Source organism: Danio rerio, chromosome 17, assembly GCF_049306965.1.
Source record: "Danio rerio strain Tuebingen ecotype United States chromosome 17, GRCz12tu, whole genome shotgun sequence".
Classification (NCBI taxonomy): Eukaryota; Metazoa; Chordata; class Actinopteri; order Cypriniformes; family Danionidae; genus Danio; species Danio rerio.
This window is the reverse complement of record NC_133192.1, coordinates 56038514-56056840: the sequence shown is the minus strand read 5'-3', so window position 1 is coordinate 56056840 and position 18327 is coordinate 56038514. Positions and strand designations below refer to the sequence as shown.

General features: G+C 34.3%; 1 protein-coding gene across 1 annotated transcript; it reads left to right on the top strand.

Moving 5' to 3' along the window:
* Positions 1 to 1883: 1883 nt before the first annotated feature.
* cox7a2a (cytochrome c oxidase subunit 7A2a) lies at positions 1884 to 14444 on the top strand. Its single transcript, NM_001032728.1, is given in 4 exon segments — positions 1884 to 1983; positions 4913 to 5002; positions 9966 to 10050; positions 14237 to 14444. Coding segments are annotated over 4 exon segments (252 nt in total). The 5' UTR covers positions 1884 to 1965; the 3' UTR covers positions 14296 to 14444.
* The last annotated feature ends 3883 nt before the right edge of the window (positions 14445 to 18327 follow it).

The following is an 18327-nucleotide window of genomic DNA, read 5'->3' as shown; positions in this document are numbered from 1 at the left end:
TATATATATATATATATATATATATATATTTATTTATATATATATGCCCCCCCCCCCTTTTTTTTTTTTCTCTTTTAAATATTTCCCAAATGATTTTTAACAGAGCAAGGACATTTTCACTGTATGTCTGATAATATTTTTTTCTCCTAGAGAAAGTCTTATTTCCTTTATTTCGACTACAATGAAGGCAGTTATTAATTAAAAAAAAAAAACATTTTCAGGACAAAATTATTAGCCCCTTTAAGCAAATTTTTTTCCCCTATAATCTACAGAACAAACCATCAATATACAATAACTTGCCAAATTACCCTAACTTGCCTAGTTAACCTAATTAAACTAGTTAAGCCTTTAAATGTCACTTTAAGCTGTATAGAAGTGTCTTGAAAAATATCTAGTAAAATATTATTTACTGTCATCATGGCAAAGATAAAATAAATCAGTTATTAGAAATGAGTTATTAAAACTATCATGATTAGAAATGTGTTGAAAAAATCTGCTTTCTGTTAAACAGAAACTGGGGAGAAAAATAAACAAAGGGGCTAATAATTCTGACTGGTTTTGTGGGATTTGACAGATTTGGCTGGTAATGCAGACGGCATTGAAGAATCTTGTATGTTTATAAGGAAGCATTGTTTCTGACAGTGTGACTCATGCATAATAAGGATCTTTTTTTACTGTATTGTTTGAAATGCTTTATTGTGAGCGCATAGGTATGCTGAAAGCTGAAGTGTACATTTTTATTTTAGTTTCTCTTTGAAGAACTTGTTCTGTGCAGTGTATATTTAAAAGATATATATATGTGTGTGTGTGACTGCTAAGAAACGCTTCGTCCGGCTCAGTTCTGTCTATTTGTATGTCTGTTGTTGGGCCAAAGTCATCTGTGTGATAATAAACAACAAACGCATGAGTACACACATTCTGATCTGCTCATTTAATATTTACATCTGCCACATCACCACAACTCAAGGAGATACAAACCGCTTACTTCCCCCGCTGCTTCCCTTGAGTTTTATAAATTAATAAACAAAATAAATGCTGTACATTTTGATTTCATGAGGACTAAAGAGAGAACTTTGATTTGGTTGAGTTTAAACTTTGTATTTTCATTGTTTTATGTCAGATGTTGCAACCATAACACTGACCTTTTTTGTGCATCGGCGATCGTAAAAATAACTGAATTAAAAACTCAAACTTTGTGCAGCTTTTCGATTAATCTTTCAAATCGGTGGTAAGACGTGTGCTGTCGGGCCTGTAGTTTAATGCTTAACATTCGTGCAGGTGTGTTGAGGCAAGTTGGAGCTAAAATCTGCAGGACGCTGGCCCATTAGGACCAAGTTGGTCACCCCTGGTCAAGATGATCTGCTGCAGTTCAAACCAAGTATGAAAATGGTGGTTTAATTGTTTTTGAATGTGGCATGGTTGTTGGTGCCATATGAGCTGTCTGAGTATTTTAGAAACTGCTGATCTGCTGGGATTTTCATGCACAACCATCTCTAGGGTTTACAGAGAAAAATAGAAAATATCCAGTGTGCTGCAGTTATAACAGATGAACCCTAAAAATGACCCTTTTAGTGTATAGTCATCATAAAATAAAAAAAGAACTGAACATTTGACTCTTTGGGTGATATTTTACGGTAAGCTTTATGAAGAGTACAATTAAAAACAGCCTATTAATATCAACATTGCTAAACCAAAGTGCTTTTTAAAGTTGTTTACAATTATATTCACAACTAAATTAAACACCATCGAAGAGGTAAAAATTCGCTCGGTTTTTCGAATCGTTCAAACGAACCGACTCTCTAAAGAACCGGAGCTCCAGCGGTTCAGTCCAGCAGGTGGCGGTAACGCGCTTTTTCCGCTGATGGCTTTGCGTCAGATTTAGCAGAAGAAGGAAGTGACATTTTCAAGTGTCCTTGTGCTGCTGCGGTTTCCTGATCACTGCGCTCAAAAGACGAACTTTTCACCATGTTTAGGCACTTAAGGGTGAGATTTAAGATATTTCTCCGTGATCCCACTGTGTGTGTGAGGTGAAGCCGGTTGAGTGAGTGAATATTATAACGCAGAGAGAGTAGACTTGTTATGGACACTGTTAGCCTAGCAGTAGCAGCTTTAATGACCTCCTGCTTATGATTGATTATTACCGCGTATTTTAGTGTAAAATCGAAATAATTATGTAATAAATCGACAAATGCTTTGTGGTAGATTAATATGTGCGTTTATGTAATTAGTTTCACCACACTTGGTTCGCATGTCAGTAAATGCACTCAAGTAATGAGAGCCTTATGTTGGTTAATGTTAGTACTATGGTTAATTAAGGTAAATTTGGTTTTATATTCGCACGTTGGGATATTCTTATTAATAATATAAATTCAGAAAAGTATTTTTTTGCAAATTACAAACATGAAAATCATGTTAATAATAGTGAACTTTATTTTTATATAGTACCTCTAAAAGTAGCATCTCAAGATAGAGGTAAAGTTGTTTTTATATTGGGATATTCAGACATTCTCCTTAATAATATAATTTCAGAAAATTATTCTTTGCAAATTTTAAATTGGGAAATCATCATCATCAGCATGCAAGTATGACTTCTATGATGGCGATTCACTAAAATAGACACTTGTTATTAATTAAAAGATTTTATCATTTTTCTTTCATAAGAGTTGTAATTTTGATAAAGTGTGCTTGAGGCAGTCACACCAAATCACCTTTTTTCTTTTTCTTTTTAAAAATTCCGCTCAAAAATGTAGTAGCAGCTGTTTTTATAACACAAAGTCCATGGAGGAAAAATGCATTTTTAACAGTTTACTGCATTTAAGATGATGACAATACTAATTATATATATACTTTTTAGTCATGTGTGACTATGAAAACGCAACGTCACTATACGGCTATGGGAAAAGCCACTTGAAAATTCCAATTTCTTTGGATTTGCTCTATTTATTAGGTGTGAGTAACATGAGTTTATATATATATATATATATATATATATATATATATATATATATATATATATATATATATATATATATATACTTTTCTACTTGTGTGTGTGTGTGTGTGTATATATATATATATATATATATATATATATATATATATATATATATATATATATATATATATATATATATATATATATATTTATTTATTTGCATGTTGGTTTTCAGAAATTGCAATTAGTCAGAGTTACAAATGTTTTTATTTGTTGTTATTTAAAATCTTAATTTTTTTGTGTTTTTTAAAGGCTGGGACAGTGAGACACCAAAAATTGACAAATGTGACTGCTTTCTGTTTAGAATTGGTGGTGTTATCAAAGATCAGAGAGTTGAGGTTTTTGTTTATTTTAACGTTGTGATTGTAAAAAAAAAAAAAAAAAAAAAAAATATATATATATATATATATATATATATATATATATATATATATATATATATATATATTATTTTATTATGTATATATATATATATATATATATATATATATATATATATATATATATATATATATATAAATAATAAATTATATATATGTGTATATATATATATATATATATATAATAAAATTATATATATATATATATATATATATAATAAAATTATATATATATATATATATAATAAAATTATATATATATATATATATAATAAAATTATATATATATATATATATATATATATATATATATATATATATATATATATATATATATATATAAATAATAAATTATATATATGTGTATATATATATATATATATATATAATAAAATTATATATATATATATATATATATATAATAAAATTATATATATATATATATATAATAAAATTATATATATATATATATATAATAAAATTATATATATATATATATATATATATATATATATATATATATATATATATATATATATATATATGTGCCATAATATATAATGTATATATATTACTGTTTTTACAAACAGCAAAAAACCGTATGATCGGTGAACTCTAAACAGGAGGCAGTCGGTTTCATCACCTTGGGGTTTTTGTTGTGGTTTTTGCTATTTGCAGTGTGTTTCTGTATTTTCATGTGTGTTGAGAATTTCCAGGTTCGTGTGTGTTAACTTAAAAAACATGTTTTTCTCAATTTGTTTGTGTGTTTTTATTTTTTTTAATTTGTGTGTTTTTTTAACGTCAAGTGTGCTGGAGCTCTAGTAAATAAATGAGTTTTAAACCGTAGTAGATGACAAATTTTTTTATTTTACATTTAGTAGAAATTTCGGTAGAGACGGATAACTGACAATGCTTTATATTTGTGGAATGATAGACAATATATAGGTCTAACTTTTTAGCTAGAAGTTAAACCATAAAACGTTAAAGTAATAACTATAAATGATGTAATGTTTTTATCTATATTTACCTTGCGACAAAACAGCCATAAGTTGCTGATCTAGCAATAATTAGGATATTAATTTAAGTATATTTAGAAGGAAGCAAGTAGTTCATCCATTGGAAATAATACAAATTAATCAGCTTGAAGTTACGACCTATATTTATAATTGGAGTGATAACTATAGTGTTTTTATGCTTGTAATGAGGATTGCTGATATGGCAATAAATAAACAAACAACTGATAACTTCAATGTTAAAAGTTTGCATTTATCATCTGATATGACCACAGTTACAGTATATCATGCATGTCTAGAAGAAATGTTATCAGACCTATGAAAAATGCGTAAATGCAGTCATCAGATAAGAATCATTTTCTAAGATAATGTACAGTCACAGAATCAGAATTAACAACTAGGGTCTGTAGTCATCCAAATATCCAGAGAAACTGAGCATTTTCAAATGGCTTTTTTCCATATCTGTATAAACATTAAGCATTCGTATTTGTTTTTAATGAAATGCTTCAAAATGTGTTTTCCAGACGCTGCAGCAGATCTCCAGGCGAACCATATCCAGTAGTGCACGCAGACAGCTGGAGAACAAAGTCCCTAACAAGCAGAAGTTGTTTCAGGTTAGTGCCCTCCACCAGATCTGATCCAAATAGAGGTAAAGTTGTTTTTTTAATTTGGATATTCACACATTCTCCTTAATAATATAATTTTAGAAAAGTATTTTTTGCAAATTCTAAATAGGGACATGGTAGAGCTGCACAATTTATCGAAAAAGGATGGCGATCTCGATACGACCCCTAGACGATCCTAATACAGCAATTCTACGATTCTGCCAATCATATTTTCAAGTTCAGGAGAGAAGCAAAGGCGGCTGCACGAGTCTTTTCATTGTTTCACACACGTTGCTCAGCAACATGGACACCTCCAAATGATGTTAAAAGAGTCACATACCAGGGCTTGAAATTAACCTTTTTGCTTGGTAGCACGGGTGCTCCTAACTTTAAAAATTTCAATCAGCCAAAATTTAGTCGCACCCATCAATTATGAGCACCGTTACTACAAGTTTTATACAAACATTGTATTTGAAATCAACACTAATCAAACTAACAAGCAAAAAAATAATACATATATTAATACATATATGCAAGCGTAAGCAAAATATGTCTTAACGAAATCCCGTTATCACAAGAAAATACATTTTTATAACAGAACCGAGTGACCAAAGTATACACGGAGCGCTCACCGGCCCTGCACACACTGCTGGAATGAATCTGTTAACGGTATAACTGTGCTGTTCTCACAAGTGCTGTCTTATATTGCACTGATGCTTTTGACACATACTGTACCTTATTATATGCATACATGTTAATAGCAATACCGTTTTTTTTATGAGTAGCGTTAGTTTACTCAGTGCGATGGTGTACGTGGTGTTAAATTGGACATATTTGCACGGCGGACAGCATCTGGCGATTATATGAAGCATTAAACAGAAGCTCTCGTGCTAGATGTGGCAAACAGTTACCTGAAAACTCCATCTCTCAGACTTTTCATAGCGAACTTGAAGCCAATGGAAGTCTTCTACTCTTGGAAAAGTGTAGATGGTGGATTAACATTCAGCACATGATCACTAGTAACATGTGTCATTATTTGTAACTAGATGTTTTCTAAAACTAAATCTGTCAGTGTCATTTTCATTCTCATCTTCAGCGCTTTACAATTTTTCGCGTTAGTAGCTCTCCGTCATCCGAAACCAGAAGGTGCTGAGTGATTGACAGCTGATATTAACCAATCATTCGCGTTCAGTGCTAGAGCAGTGGTGGCCCAATAAGAAGAGCGCGAAGGCGGGGCAAGCATTACGGACTTGGCTTTGTTTACTGCAGCAAGTTGACATGACAACTGTTTTAAACCATTCCCGAGCGCTGCGTTTTGCGTTTCAAGTGCAGACAAAGAGCTTAGAGATGCATTCTGCGTGAATGTCTCCCGAATCCGTGCATGTGCTGAACATTTTGCAGTAAAAATTGGTCGCACACAACAATTTTAAGCACTCGCAGAAATGCTCCCAAATATATTTTAAGGTCGCATAGATAAAATTTCGGGCACATATGCGACCACAATGGTCGCAATTTCGAGCCCTGCATACTGTATTTATAAGGTGTAATTCACCCAAAAATGTAATTCGTCTTTATATAATGATGTATTCGCGGCCTTGAAATCACACGTCACGTGAGCTGCTGACTGTGCGGGCGCGCGCCCTACTTAATGATAGACACGCACACGTCTACTTTACAGAACAGAACCTGCTTATGCTGTGAGTAACAGGTAATACAGTTGTAAATAATATTCAGTTTGTGGCACAGAGGGATTGTTTGAGAGCCGCGTGTGAAGTATGAACAGCACTTAGCAGTGAAAATGAAACCGAAAGCGTGCACGTCATTTAAATAATCTCATCGCATTTTAGAGTTATGACTGCGACAAGTATTTTCTTTCATAGCGAACACACAGCTGTGCATGAAAATAAATGTTTACAGTGTCAGTATAACTACTCTAGCCTATATAATGTTGATTTTACCAGTGAATTAAATTGTCTAATAATGTTGTCAATGACAGATTGCAAGCATAGGCCAATATCTCAAACATAATTCAACATCAGAATTATTGTAAGTAGAATAGGATTATTTATAGGATCCAGTAGACCTGCACATAATATTAATATTGTTGTTTTACCATATGTTTGAGAGAAAAAAAAATAAAATCTCACATTGAGCTTTATTTTACATCTACAGAATCGCGAGACAATCGTGATCTTTATTTTAAGCAAAAAAAATTTAGATTCTCATTTTTGCCAGAATCGTGCTGCTCTAGGACATCGAAAACAAAATAGAGACTGCTAAATGAACGAATATGTGAATATAAACAGCTTTACCTCTATCTGATCCAATCCGACCAGACATTTATGAAGGTAAAGTTGGTTTAATATTCATTCGTTTATTTAGCGGTCTCTATTTTGTTTACCATGTTACTTTGAATATTCGATCGGAATTAGCATGCGCGTATGACTTCTAAACAACATTAACACTATCTAATTCACTGTGAACAATGCTGTACTTTCATAGTCATTGGCTGCTAATGTGATTTCCCTATTTAGAATTGGCAAAGAAAACTTTTCTGAAATTATATTATTAAGGAGAATGTCTGAATATTTGAATATGAAACCAATTTTCCCTCTATCAAACATTTAGCCAAACCCTAAATGTTGAGTTACTGCACTTTTCTGTCCTCATTTGTTAGTCGCTAATGGTTAAAGTTAAGACTGCAATTTGTTCCCAGGTTCTGGACTGGTATTGTGGATAAGCAGATAAGTACGCAATGATTCGCTAATAAGATTCACTTGTATTAGTAGGCTGTAATTACTAATCAATGCATGTGTTGCTGAAATAGAACAAAGCGTCCGATTAAACAAGTAGTGTAAAGCTTCACTTATTCTGTAACTGCGGTTATCACTGGCTTTGTTGCTGGCACATTCTGCTTATGGCAGTCTGCCGCTGAATTGTTGGGTGGCTGTTTTATTTTGCTCTTAAATTATAATTACAAATAAAATGTTTTATTTCTCCTTTCCTTGAATTGACTGCCATCAATCTTGATTGTTCAGTCTCTTTGTGGTTTTGCCTACAGGAGTAGAATCGATCAAAGCTAGCCTTTTCTAGAAACTTATAGTTTACAATGTTTGAGTACTTGTATTAAAGTCTTTTTTAAGTCTTTTTAAAGGAGCACAAATGAAAACAGGCTCATTTTACAACTCTTCTACAGTTACGCAGTTGATTTTTATTATTTATGAATCCTTTCAGCTGATCTTAGGGTCTGACGTTTGTCAAATTAGTGAAATAAATGATTGAAGAACCAAATAATTTTTGCCATGAGTATAGTAAAAATATTTTGCTATGAGTATATTCACCATCGGGAGGCGCTATAATCACTCGTAGGAGAATTTTGTGCCAGATAACTCCGCCCCTTTCACTATGTGAGCACTTATTTTATTTTTTTAGAGTTTTCAGTGTGAACGCACTACTTAGACAATTTATACTACAAACTGCCGTTAAATAGTGCATAAGTATGCGATTTGGGATGCACCTAAAGATCATTAAATCGGATTAGATCATTAGCATTTTGCTCAAAAATGAGTAAAGAGATGATCATTTCAATCAAGGAGCTTTTGTTGTCCTATTATGGCTACAGCAAGAGCAATGATATTACGCAGTGCCTAAAAATAGTCCTTAACATAAATCTGTAGCCATGGTTTAAACAGTAAGGTTCCTTGATTATTACGCCAGAATAAATAGTTCCTGTTGGCCTGGAAAATAGCTAATTTTACATTTTTGTTAGTCTCAGAACATGATATAACCACAGTAGAGTTAAACTTTAAATATGAAAATTATTTATATACTTACTTTTTTATTGAATTTTATTGAGTAGCTGGATGCTAGTGGTTTAATACAGTGGTTCTCAAACTGGGGTACACAGACCACTAGTGGTACGAAGGCTTCCTTCTAGTGGTACGTTAGGTAATCGCTGAATAATTAAAGTAAAACAATGACCACACTTTTAACCCTTTGACGCATATGATAACACCGATGTGATCAGTAAATTGATTTTAATAGGCTAAATCATTTATTTTTATTTTTATAATGTTTGTTATGTTTTCTATCATTCAAAGCTAATCTCCTCCTCATATTTGTAACAGTTGTTATGGTGTATCCCGTATTTTTATATCCCAATGTTGACCGGTATGGTTTAATGACTCGCTTTTCAGCTTACTCTTAAAACGCAGCATGCAGATCGAATTTCTAATTTAAATATGTAAATCCTAATCATCTATTTAAAATACAAGTTAATGTTTAGATTTCAAAGATATACAAATCAGTCATATATACATGCAACGTATATTTCAACATTTATTGGCTATATTTATGAGGTCCAAGCAACATTTCCAGGTTTTAATGAACAGTTCTATTACTATTTGTTACTATTTGTTAATACTTTAAAAGTACAGCAGTTTTATTTTTAAGAACAGTGCCATTTTTAAATAACTCTTGAATGCACAATTTAATTTAAACTTTTTTTTTTATCTGTAAGTAGAGTGCAGCGTTAATGTTTAAACTATTTATAATGTTTAAAGTGGCTGACAATAATACATATTCATAATAATAATAGTAATTAATCTGCCTTGTTTTTGAACTGTGCAGAGCTGTAGCTGCTTAATTAGGCCTGCTACGCTACTGTATTTCAATACGGATCATTATGGTGGTACTCAGAGAGACAATTTTTTTCTGAGGTGGTACTTCCTGAAAAAAGTTTGGTCTGATCGGATTTTATGATCTATCCTAAGCTAGGCTAAAAGTGCTTCTGCCAGAACTGGAGATTGGCCAAATGGATTTAGGAATGGTAAAACTCAACTGTTTAACTGTAGGGGAGTTGTAAAATAAGCCTATTAAAAAAAGGAGACTGTTCCTTTAAACTTGTGGCCCCCCAAAGTGTGTGAAAGTGCTGAAACATCCGATGTTAATATGCTGTTTGTGTTTGTTTCAGGAAGACAATGACTTACCTGTTCATCTGAAGGGGGGGCTTACAGATGGCCTCTTGTACAGGCTAACAATGGCCCTTACTATCTTTGGTAAGTTGTTTTGCCATTCACTTGAGTTTCCTCTGTCTTTTTTTTGTCAATCTGGAATTTTATTTACACTGTTACACTCTGTTTGCTTTATGTTAAAGGGTTATACATCTTTTTGTTTTGTTTTACAAGATGTAAAATAAGTCTCTGATGTTCCTACAGTGTGTATGTGAAGTTTCAGCTCAGAATACCACACAAATAATGTTTCTAACTCTTTTAAACCACCCCTATAATCCTAATTGTGCCATTTTGGTGACTGTCACTTTAAATTCAAATGAGGTTGTACTCTCAGCCCTCTTTTAAGAATGATCTTCAGCAGGTACAGTGTGAAAATTGGAATGACAGACTCAGGGCTGTTTATTCTAATGAGGGTGAGATAGTCTCGAATGGTCGGGGCTTTCCACCTCTGATGACATGTACAAAGGGAGAATGTCAATCAAAGTGTTTCTGCAGACTGGTTTTATCAAGTGTGATTATAAAAATAGAATTTATACATTCAACTATTAGATGCTGGCTATATTCACACACTGTGGCCACACTACTGTGTTTAAACCCTTTATAAAAGTGACTAGCATAACAGGTCCCCTTTAAAACTCCATGTGTGTTTGATTTGTTTGAATCTCAGATTAGATTATTGGATTCTGCTTTTTTGGTCATACATTGGTTATACTTAGTCGTATCAACATATGCTTTTAGGTAATTTTTACTTATTAAACTAAGTTAATCATGTGCCAACTTAATTTTATGAGATATGCAGGCTGTTTTAAGTCAATTTAATCTAATATAATAAATTATTTAATATAACAAATTTAAATATTATAAATTATAAATAATAATTTATTTTTTAATATAATAAATTTCAAATTACTCATAAGATTAATTTGATTCAACTTAAAAATTTAAGGCAACCATTATGTTTTTACAGTGTACATTGTTTTTGTTTTTTACCATTTAAAATTTTACATTTTTAATTATAATATACATTTTTGTAATTTAAAAACTGATCTTGTATAATTTAATTTATAAAATAAATTAAAATAAATGCAGTTCATGGGCTTCACAGGGGCTTTCAGTCACATGTTGAACTTGGTCCTTTAGATAATTTACAACTGATTTAAAATTAGTATATAGTGTCGCACCAGAGCACATGCTGTCCAGCGTCAACCCTTCCCTTTCACTTTAAATGGGTGATGATGCCAAGCATTGCTCGCTGCAGAAGTTGGGACTAGCTCAACTTTTCAAGCGCTGACGGAAACGTCAGCCAATCAGATCGCTGTAAGAAAATACACCAGCTAGACAGTGGCCTATTGCTGACTGAATTTTATTGGCTAATGCTGCTATGATGATCGCGTTAGCCCCAACTTCAGACACGCCCTCAGTCAAGCGTTGACGCAGAAGCCGCTTTGTGAATGGGGCGTAAATGTATCAACGTTCCTGTGTTTTAGAAATATATGGATGATAAAATAATTGCCAGTATTAATGACTTTATTTTTAATTTACAAATGCTGTAATGTTATTTCTTGAGACACATCATAACATAGTTATGATATTTGGTTAAAATATTTAATCATGGCGGTTTTTCTAACATGTACTAGAAACAGTACTAAAATGTTTACAATAGTAGGTTCTTAACGGTTTGTTTATGTCTAGAAATGTAATATTTTTGCTGTTACAATTTAATACAAGTTTACAATAACAGATGTCAAAACGCATTCACACCACACTGACGAATGCCAACTAACAGGTCTGTCAGAGTGTGTTAGTTCAGCGTTTTACCACCAGACAGGCTTCACACTAATCTCTTTTTAGACCTGAAAAGTATCATTTAGTTAAGTATGGTGCGTGGCAGTTGTTAGTGCAGTGTGAACATGACAGTCAGTGATTACAATATTTGAAATATAACGGCCATCTTGTTTGTTGTTGGTCGTCTGAGTAGTTTGAATCAATGTCGCCAACTACTTTATTATTGGTCAGCTTGATAGCGCTGACGAGTGTGGGCGGGACCAAGATCCCGATGGAGCGATTGTTTACAAATGTGGAGTCCTGTAAAGAAGCTCCGGTTGGAAAGTTTTGTTTTGTGTTTACCTCATGGTTAAAGTTGTTGCACGTCCGCTGGTTCCTGCCTCCAAATGAGCGAGTTTGAACCACTTGTATATTGAGAAAGCTTACAAAAAAAAACAAAACGCCAGCGAAGACACAGAGGAACATAAACACTTCACTGGTCTCATTATTCATCGTCATTCGCACTACACTAGTGTTTCAGAAGTGTTATTGCTCAGCTACAGAAACAGCGCTCAGTAGAATGAATGCGTTGCATGTGCCGTAGGTAACGCCGATCACTTGACGCAGAAGTATAAACCAGGCTTGAGCCGAGGCCAGTTTGATGAACTGGTGTCAGGTGTCGGCAAGAGGATTTCCTCTCGGGACATCAGCAACAGGCGCTACGTCATAATCACACCCCTAATAGAGCAAGCTCATGATTGGTTAACCCGGAGCAAATGTCTGCTTAATTTCGATTTTCCAACTCGAGCGATTTGCATGTCAAATATGCAAAATGCTCAACTCTCGCTGCTTCATCCGTCCGAGTTGCGTCATTCGTGCTGAGTCATTTGTGCAGAGTCGTGTCATTCGTGTCAAGTCATTTGCGTGAGTTGCAAAATTCGTGCTGCTTCATTCGCCCAAAATACAGCATTCGTGCGAGTCTCGTCATTCGTTCTGAGTCATTCGCACAAGTTTTGTAATTTGTGCCTAGTCATTCGCATGAGTCGCGTCATTCGTGCGAGTCATGTCATTTTTGTCGTCATTCGCGTGAGTTGCGTCATTCGTGCTGCTTCATTCGCACAACACGCGGCATTCGTGCGAGTCTCGTTATTCGTGCTGAGTCATTTGTGCAGAGTCGTGTCATTCATGTCGAGTCATTTGCGTGAGTTGCAAAATTCGAGCTGCTTCATTCGCACAAAATACAGCATTCGTGCGAGTCTCGTCATTCGTTCTGAGTCATTCGCACTAGTTTTGTAATTTGTGCCTAGTCATTCGCATGAGTCGCGTCATTCGTGCGAGTCATGTCATTTTTGTCGTCATTTGCGTGAGTTGCGTCATTCGTGCTGCTTCATTCGCACAACACGCGGCATTCGTGCGAGTCTCGTCATTCGTGCTGAGTCATTTGTGCAGAGTCGTGTCATTCATGTCGAGTCATTTGCGTGAGTTGCAAAATTCGAGCTGCTTCATTCGCACAAAATACGGCATTCGTGCGAGTCTCGTCATTCGTTCTGAGTCATTCGCACTAGTTTTGTAATTTGTGCCTAGTCATTCGCATGAGTCGCGTCATTCGTGCAAGTCATGTCATTTGTGTCTTGTGTCGTCATTCGCGTGAGTTGTGTCATTCGTGCTGCTTCATTCGCACAACACTCGGCATTCGTGCGAGTCTCGTCATTCGTGCTGAGTCATTTGTGCAGAGTCGTGTCATTCGTGTCAAGTCATTTGCGCGAGTTGCGAAATTCGTGCTGCTTCATTCGCACAAAATACGGCATTCGTGCAAGTCTCGTCATTTGCACAAGTTTTGTAATTCGCGCCTAGTCATTCGCATGAGTCGCGTCATTCGTGCAAGTCATGTCATTTGTGTCGTCATCCGCGTGAGTTGCGTCATTCGTGCTGCTTCATTCGCACAACACGCGGCATTCATGCGAGTCTCGTCATTCAAGCTGAGTCATTCGCACGAGTTGTGTGATTTGTGCCTAGTCATTCACGTAAGTCGTGTCATTCGTGCGAGTCATGCCATTGGTGTCGAGTTATTTGCGTGAGTTGCGTCATTCTTGCTGCTTCATTCGCACAACACGCGGCATTAGTGCCTCTTCATTTGCGAGTTGCATCATTCGCGCCTCCTCATTCACTCTGTAGGATGTCTATCCGCGTATTTGCATTGACTTAACATGTTCATTTCACACACTTGATGCTTCATCCGCATCTGGTGTGAATGTAGCATCACATTTTGATACTAACATCTAAAAAAAAATTTTTTTTTTTATTTCACACTCACAAATTTCCATCTTGATTTCTCGGGGACTTTAAAGGCACTGTCATTCTGTTGTCTTGTGTAAAAAGAAGGTGGGAAAGCTGAATGTGTAATTGCGGTGTGTGAGTGTGTGTAATCTGTAAAAGTGTTTTCACTTCTCTCTCTTTCGCTCTACAGGCAGTGGTTATGTGGTGTACACATTGTTCGACGCAGCGATGCCCAAGAAGAAGGATTGAACATGCCTCTCTATTCATGTGTCTGAGCTGTGGAGATCTCCGGCCCTCAGAAATATGTCCTGTCAGTTATTTTGAGTACATTGGATTCATATTTATTGATTGTTCTGTAAAGCGCAATCATTATGTAATAAAATATTCCACTGTTCTGAGTTTGTGTGTCTTGCGCTTCATTAGATTTATAGCCAACACGAAGATGATGTGGACGTGGCTCTTGTAAGGAAGTGCTGACTGCAAGACGGGCAGAACATTAGGGGGGGGGAGGGGGCAACTGGAAATAGAGGCATACCTTGAAGTTATAAGGATATATCCACGTCAAAACTATGTTGTCGGCAAAATTGCGATGTACCCATCAGTTATTACCATCTACACCTTCTCCAACACTAAACCCAACCATCATAGTCGTGACGTCTACAACTACACCAATGAACAAATATAATAATACATCAAATAAATATGTTGTGGATAAATTTGGAGAAAACCCATGAAAACATTTGCTGGAAATGTTCACTGGTACGCGTTTCCGACATCTTGCATGGATCAATGATATCTCGATAACCGCAAGTTACGCCTCTTCATGTTACACCCTTGTCTTGCAGTCTGCAGACAGATACACTTGGATAAATACCTATTAAAGACCTATTAACGTCATTTTTTTAAGTATGCATGGATAAGTAATATCTATAACACACCTTTAGAAAATATTCATACTGTCATTTTAAACATCATTTCAGCATCTGTACTTGATTTCTAAATTGAAGTTCAATTGAATGATTCAAGTTTAGACTGAGCTTTATTATTTATGTGTAGATAGATAGAAATTTTCACAGTATGTCTGATAATATTTTTTCTGCTGGAGAAAGTCTTAATTGTTTTATTTTGGCTGGATTAAAAGCCGTATTTAATTTTTTAAAAGTCATTTTAAGGTCAATATTATTAGTCTCTAAGCTATATATTTTTGCGAAAGTCTACAGAATAAACCGTCAATATACAATAACCTAATTAATAAATGGGGGCAAATAATTCTGATTGATATATATATATATATATATATATATATATATATATATATATATATATATATATATATTATAGGTGGAGCCGAACCTGAATATATGTATATATGTATGTATATATATATATATATATATATATATATATATATATATATATATATATATATATATATATATATATATACACATACACATACACATATACATAGAGAGAGAGAGAGAGAGAGAAAGCACCATTCTGGTTTGAAAAACAGACTTATGCTTTGGTTTAATGTAATATTTGTTTTATGTTGTACAGTACTAATGATATTTGCTTCAAATTTAAAATAAAAATGTCAATTAGTTTTTTTTTTGCATAAAATAAAAATCATGTTTTTAGACACGTTTGTATTTATTTTTCGACAAAACGATAACAAAATTTCAATTTAACAATGATAAAATGATAAAATTCTTTTTACAAACTATATTGTCATTCTGACCAGTTGTTTTTTCTTAAAATGCTCTAAATGTATTTTTTAAAATTTGACATCCGAATTAAGTATTAAAATATTCTCAGACCTTTACAGACAAAATGTTAACGTTTGATTTTATTTATTTATTTTTTACTTTGAACAGAATAATCATGCACAAAACAATTATTCAAACACAAATAGATTTCATCATAATCAACATAAAAACGCTACATCACTTTAAAATCAAAGATGACAAATAGGATTCAACCAGTTTGAAAGAGTGGAATGAAGCACAAACTCATTTACCCTCAATTCCACATCATTCAGTTATATATTTTCTCACATATTAGATGTTTTATACACCATTTGTAGAATTTATGAAACTTTACATTGTACCTCTATTGGAAACTGCCATTATGTTTTTGTGAATATTTACTCGAATATATAGCCTGACTTATATCCAGAGAATCTAATAGTCAAGTTATTTCCTCCCTCATAGCAGAATAATAACCAATAACCGCCAGAACAACTTCCGTGGCGTTTAAAAGAATAAGAACTTCAAAATACCCTCAAACTACTCAACAATGAGGAAGTCAGTTCAGTATTTATGAAGTAAATGTGTCTCTGTGGGATGAAACGTAACTGTATGACGTGACAGAATCTCCCTCTAGCGTCAGCGGTGAAGTATGAACTTCAGTAGGCAGCTGAAGTATGTGATTTTGGAAAGCAGCCCGCAAGCGAGGCGACGGCCAAACTCCTCTGATTTTGATGAACGAAAGTGTCTAAAACTCGGCAAACCAACAGTGAACAGTGCTGGGTGAAAAAAATATGTAATACATTACAATCTTAAAAGGGATATAGTTCACCCTAAAATGAAAATTCTGTCATCATTCATTCAAACCTTTATGAATTTCTTCTGTTGAACACAAAAGGAGATGCTTTGAAGAATGCTGGAAATCTGTAACCATTTAATTTCATAGTATTTGTTTCCTGACGTGATTTTTTTTTTTTAACTGCGCATTTCAGTTTGACTTAGACCACTAATGAACATTGGGTACCTGCAATGAAAAAAAAAGGTTTACCACCATATAAAAAATATATATATATATATATATATATATATATATATATATATATATATATATATATATATATATATATATATATATTCATTCATTTTCTTGTCGGTTTAGTCCATTTATTAATCCGGGGTCGCCACAGTGGAATGAACTGCCAACTTAACCAGCAAGTTTTTACACAGCGAATGCCCTTCCAGCCGCAACCCATCTCTGGGAAACATACACACACACACATTCACACACACACTCATACACTAGGACAATTTAGCCTACCCAATTCACCTGTACCGCATGTCTTTGGACTGTGGGGGAAACCGGAGCACCCGGAGGAAACCCACATGAAGGCAGGGTGAACATGCAAACTCCACACAGAAACGCCAACTGAGCCGAGGTTCGAATCAGCGACCCAGCAACCTTCTTGCTGTGAAGCGACAGCCTACTGCGCCACTGCCTCGCCTTATATAATAATAATAATAATAATAATAATCAGATTTATTCATACTAAATAATTATAATGTATGTATAGTGTCTGACTCCAGCGACGCTCCAGGGACAGACGAGTCTTCATTGAGGCCATCTTCCAGCATAAACCACGGCGAATGAAGCTCTGCACAAGACTTTTGGCCAGCGGAGAAATTAAAATGGTCGTGCCCAACTGAGTCTGGTTCTCTCAAGGTTTTTTTTTTCTTCACTCCCATCAGGTGAAGTTTTTTTTCCCTCTCCGCTGTGGCCACTGCCTCGCATGGTTCAGGATTGGTAGAGCTACGCATCGATGAATTTGCTCTTCAGTGTTTGAACTCTCAGTAATGATTAAATCACACTGAACTGAGCTAAACTGAACTGAACTGAACTTAAACACTAAAACCTGAACCACACTGTTCCAGTTACTATGACCATTTATGTGAAGCTGCTTTGACACAATCTACATTGTAAAAGCGCTATACAAATAAAGCTGAATTGAATTGAATTATGTTTTTGGGTAATGGGGCGTGGCCGTTGTCTATAAACCCCCAGGGGTTACTTTGATGGGCTGCACTACTGCAGCACAAAAGGAAGGGAAACATTTCAGTTCGTTTGTATGCTGTCTGAATTGTTTGTTTGAGACAATTACATGTGTTCCAATGGGAGTAATAAATAGTCAACCACACTGCAAAAAATGCTTTTCTTGCATAGATTTTTTTTGTCTTGTTTCTAGTCCAAATATCTAAAAATTCTTATATCAAGAAATATTTTCAAGGCAAGCAAAACATATGGTCTTGTTTTCAGAAATAATATCCCAATATTGAGGGAGTTTTACCTTGAAACAAGCAAAATAATCTGCCAATGGGGTAAGCAAATTAATCTTGTTTTTCCTTTTGACATAAGATTATTTTGCTTACCCCATTGGCAGATTATTTAGCTTGTTTTAAGTGAAAACTCACTTAATTTTGCCATATTATATCTTAAAACAAGACAGTATGTTTTGCTTATTTAGAAAATGTTTCTTGA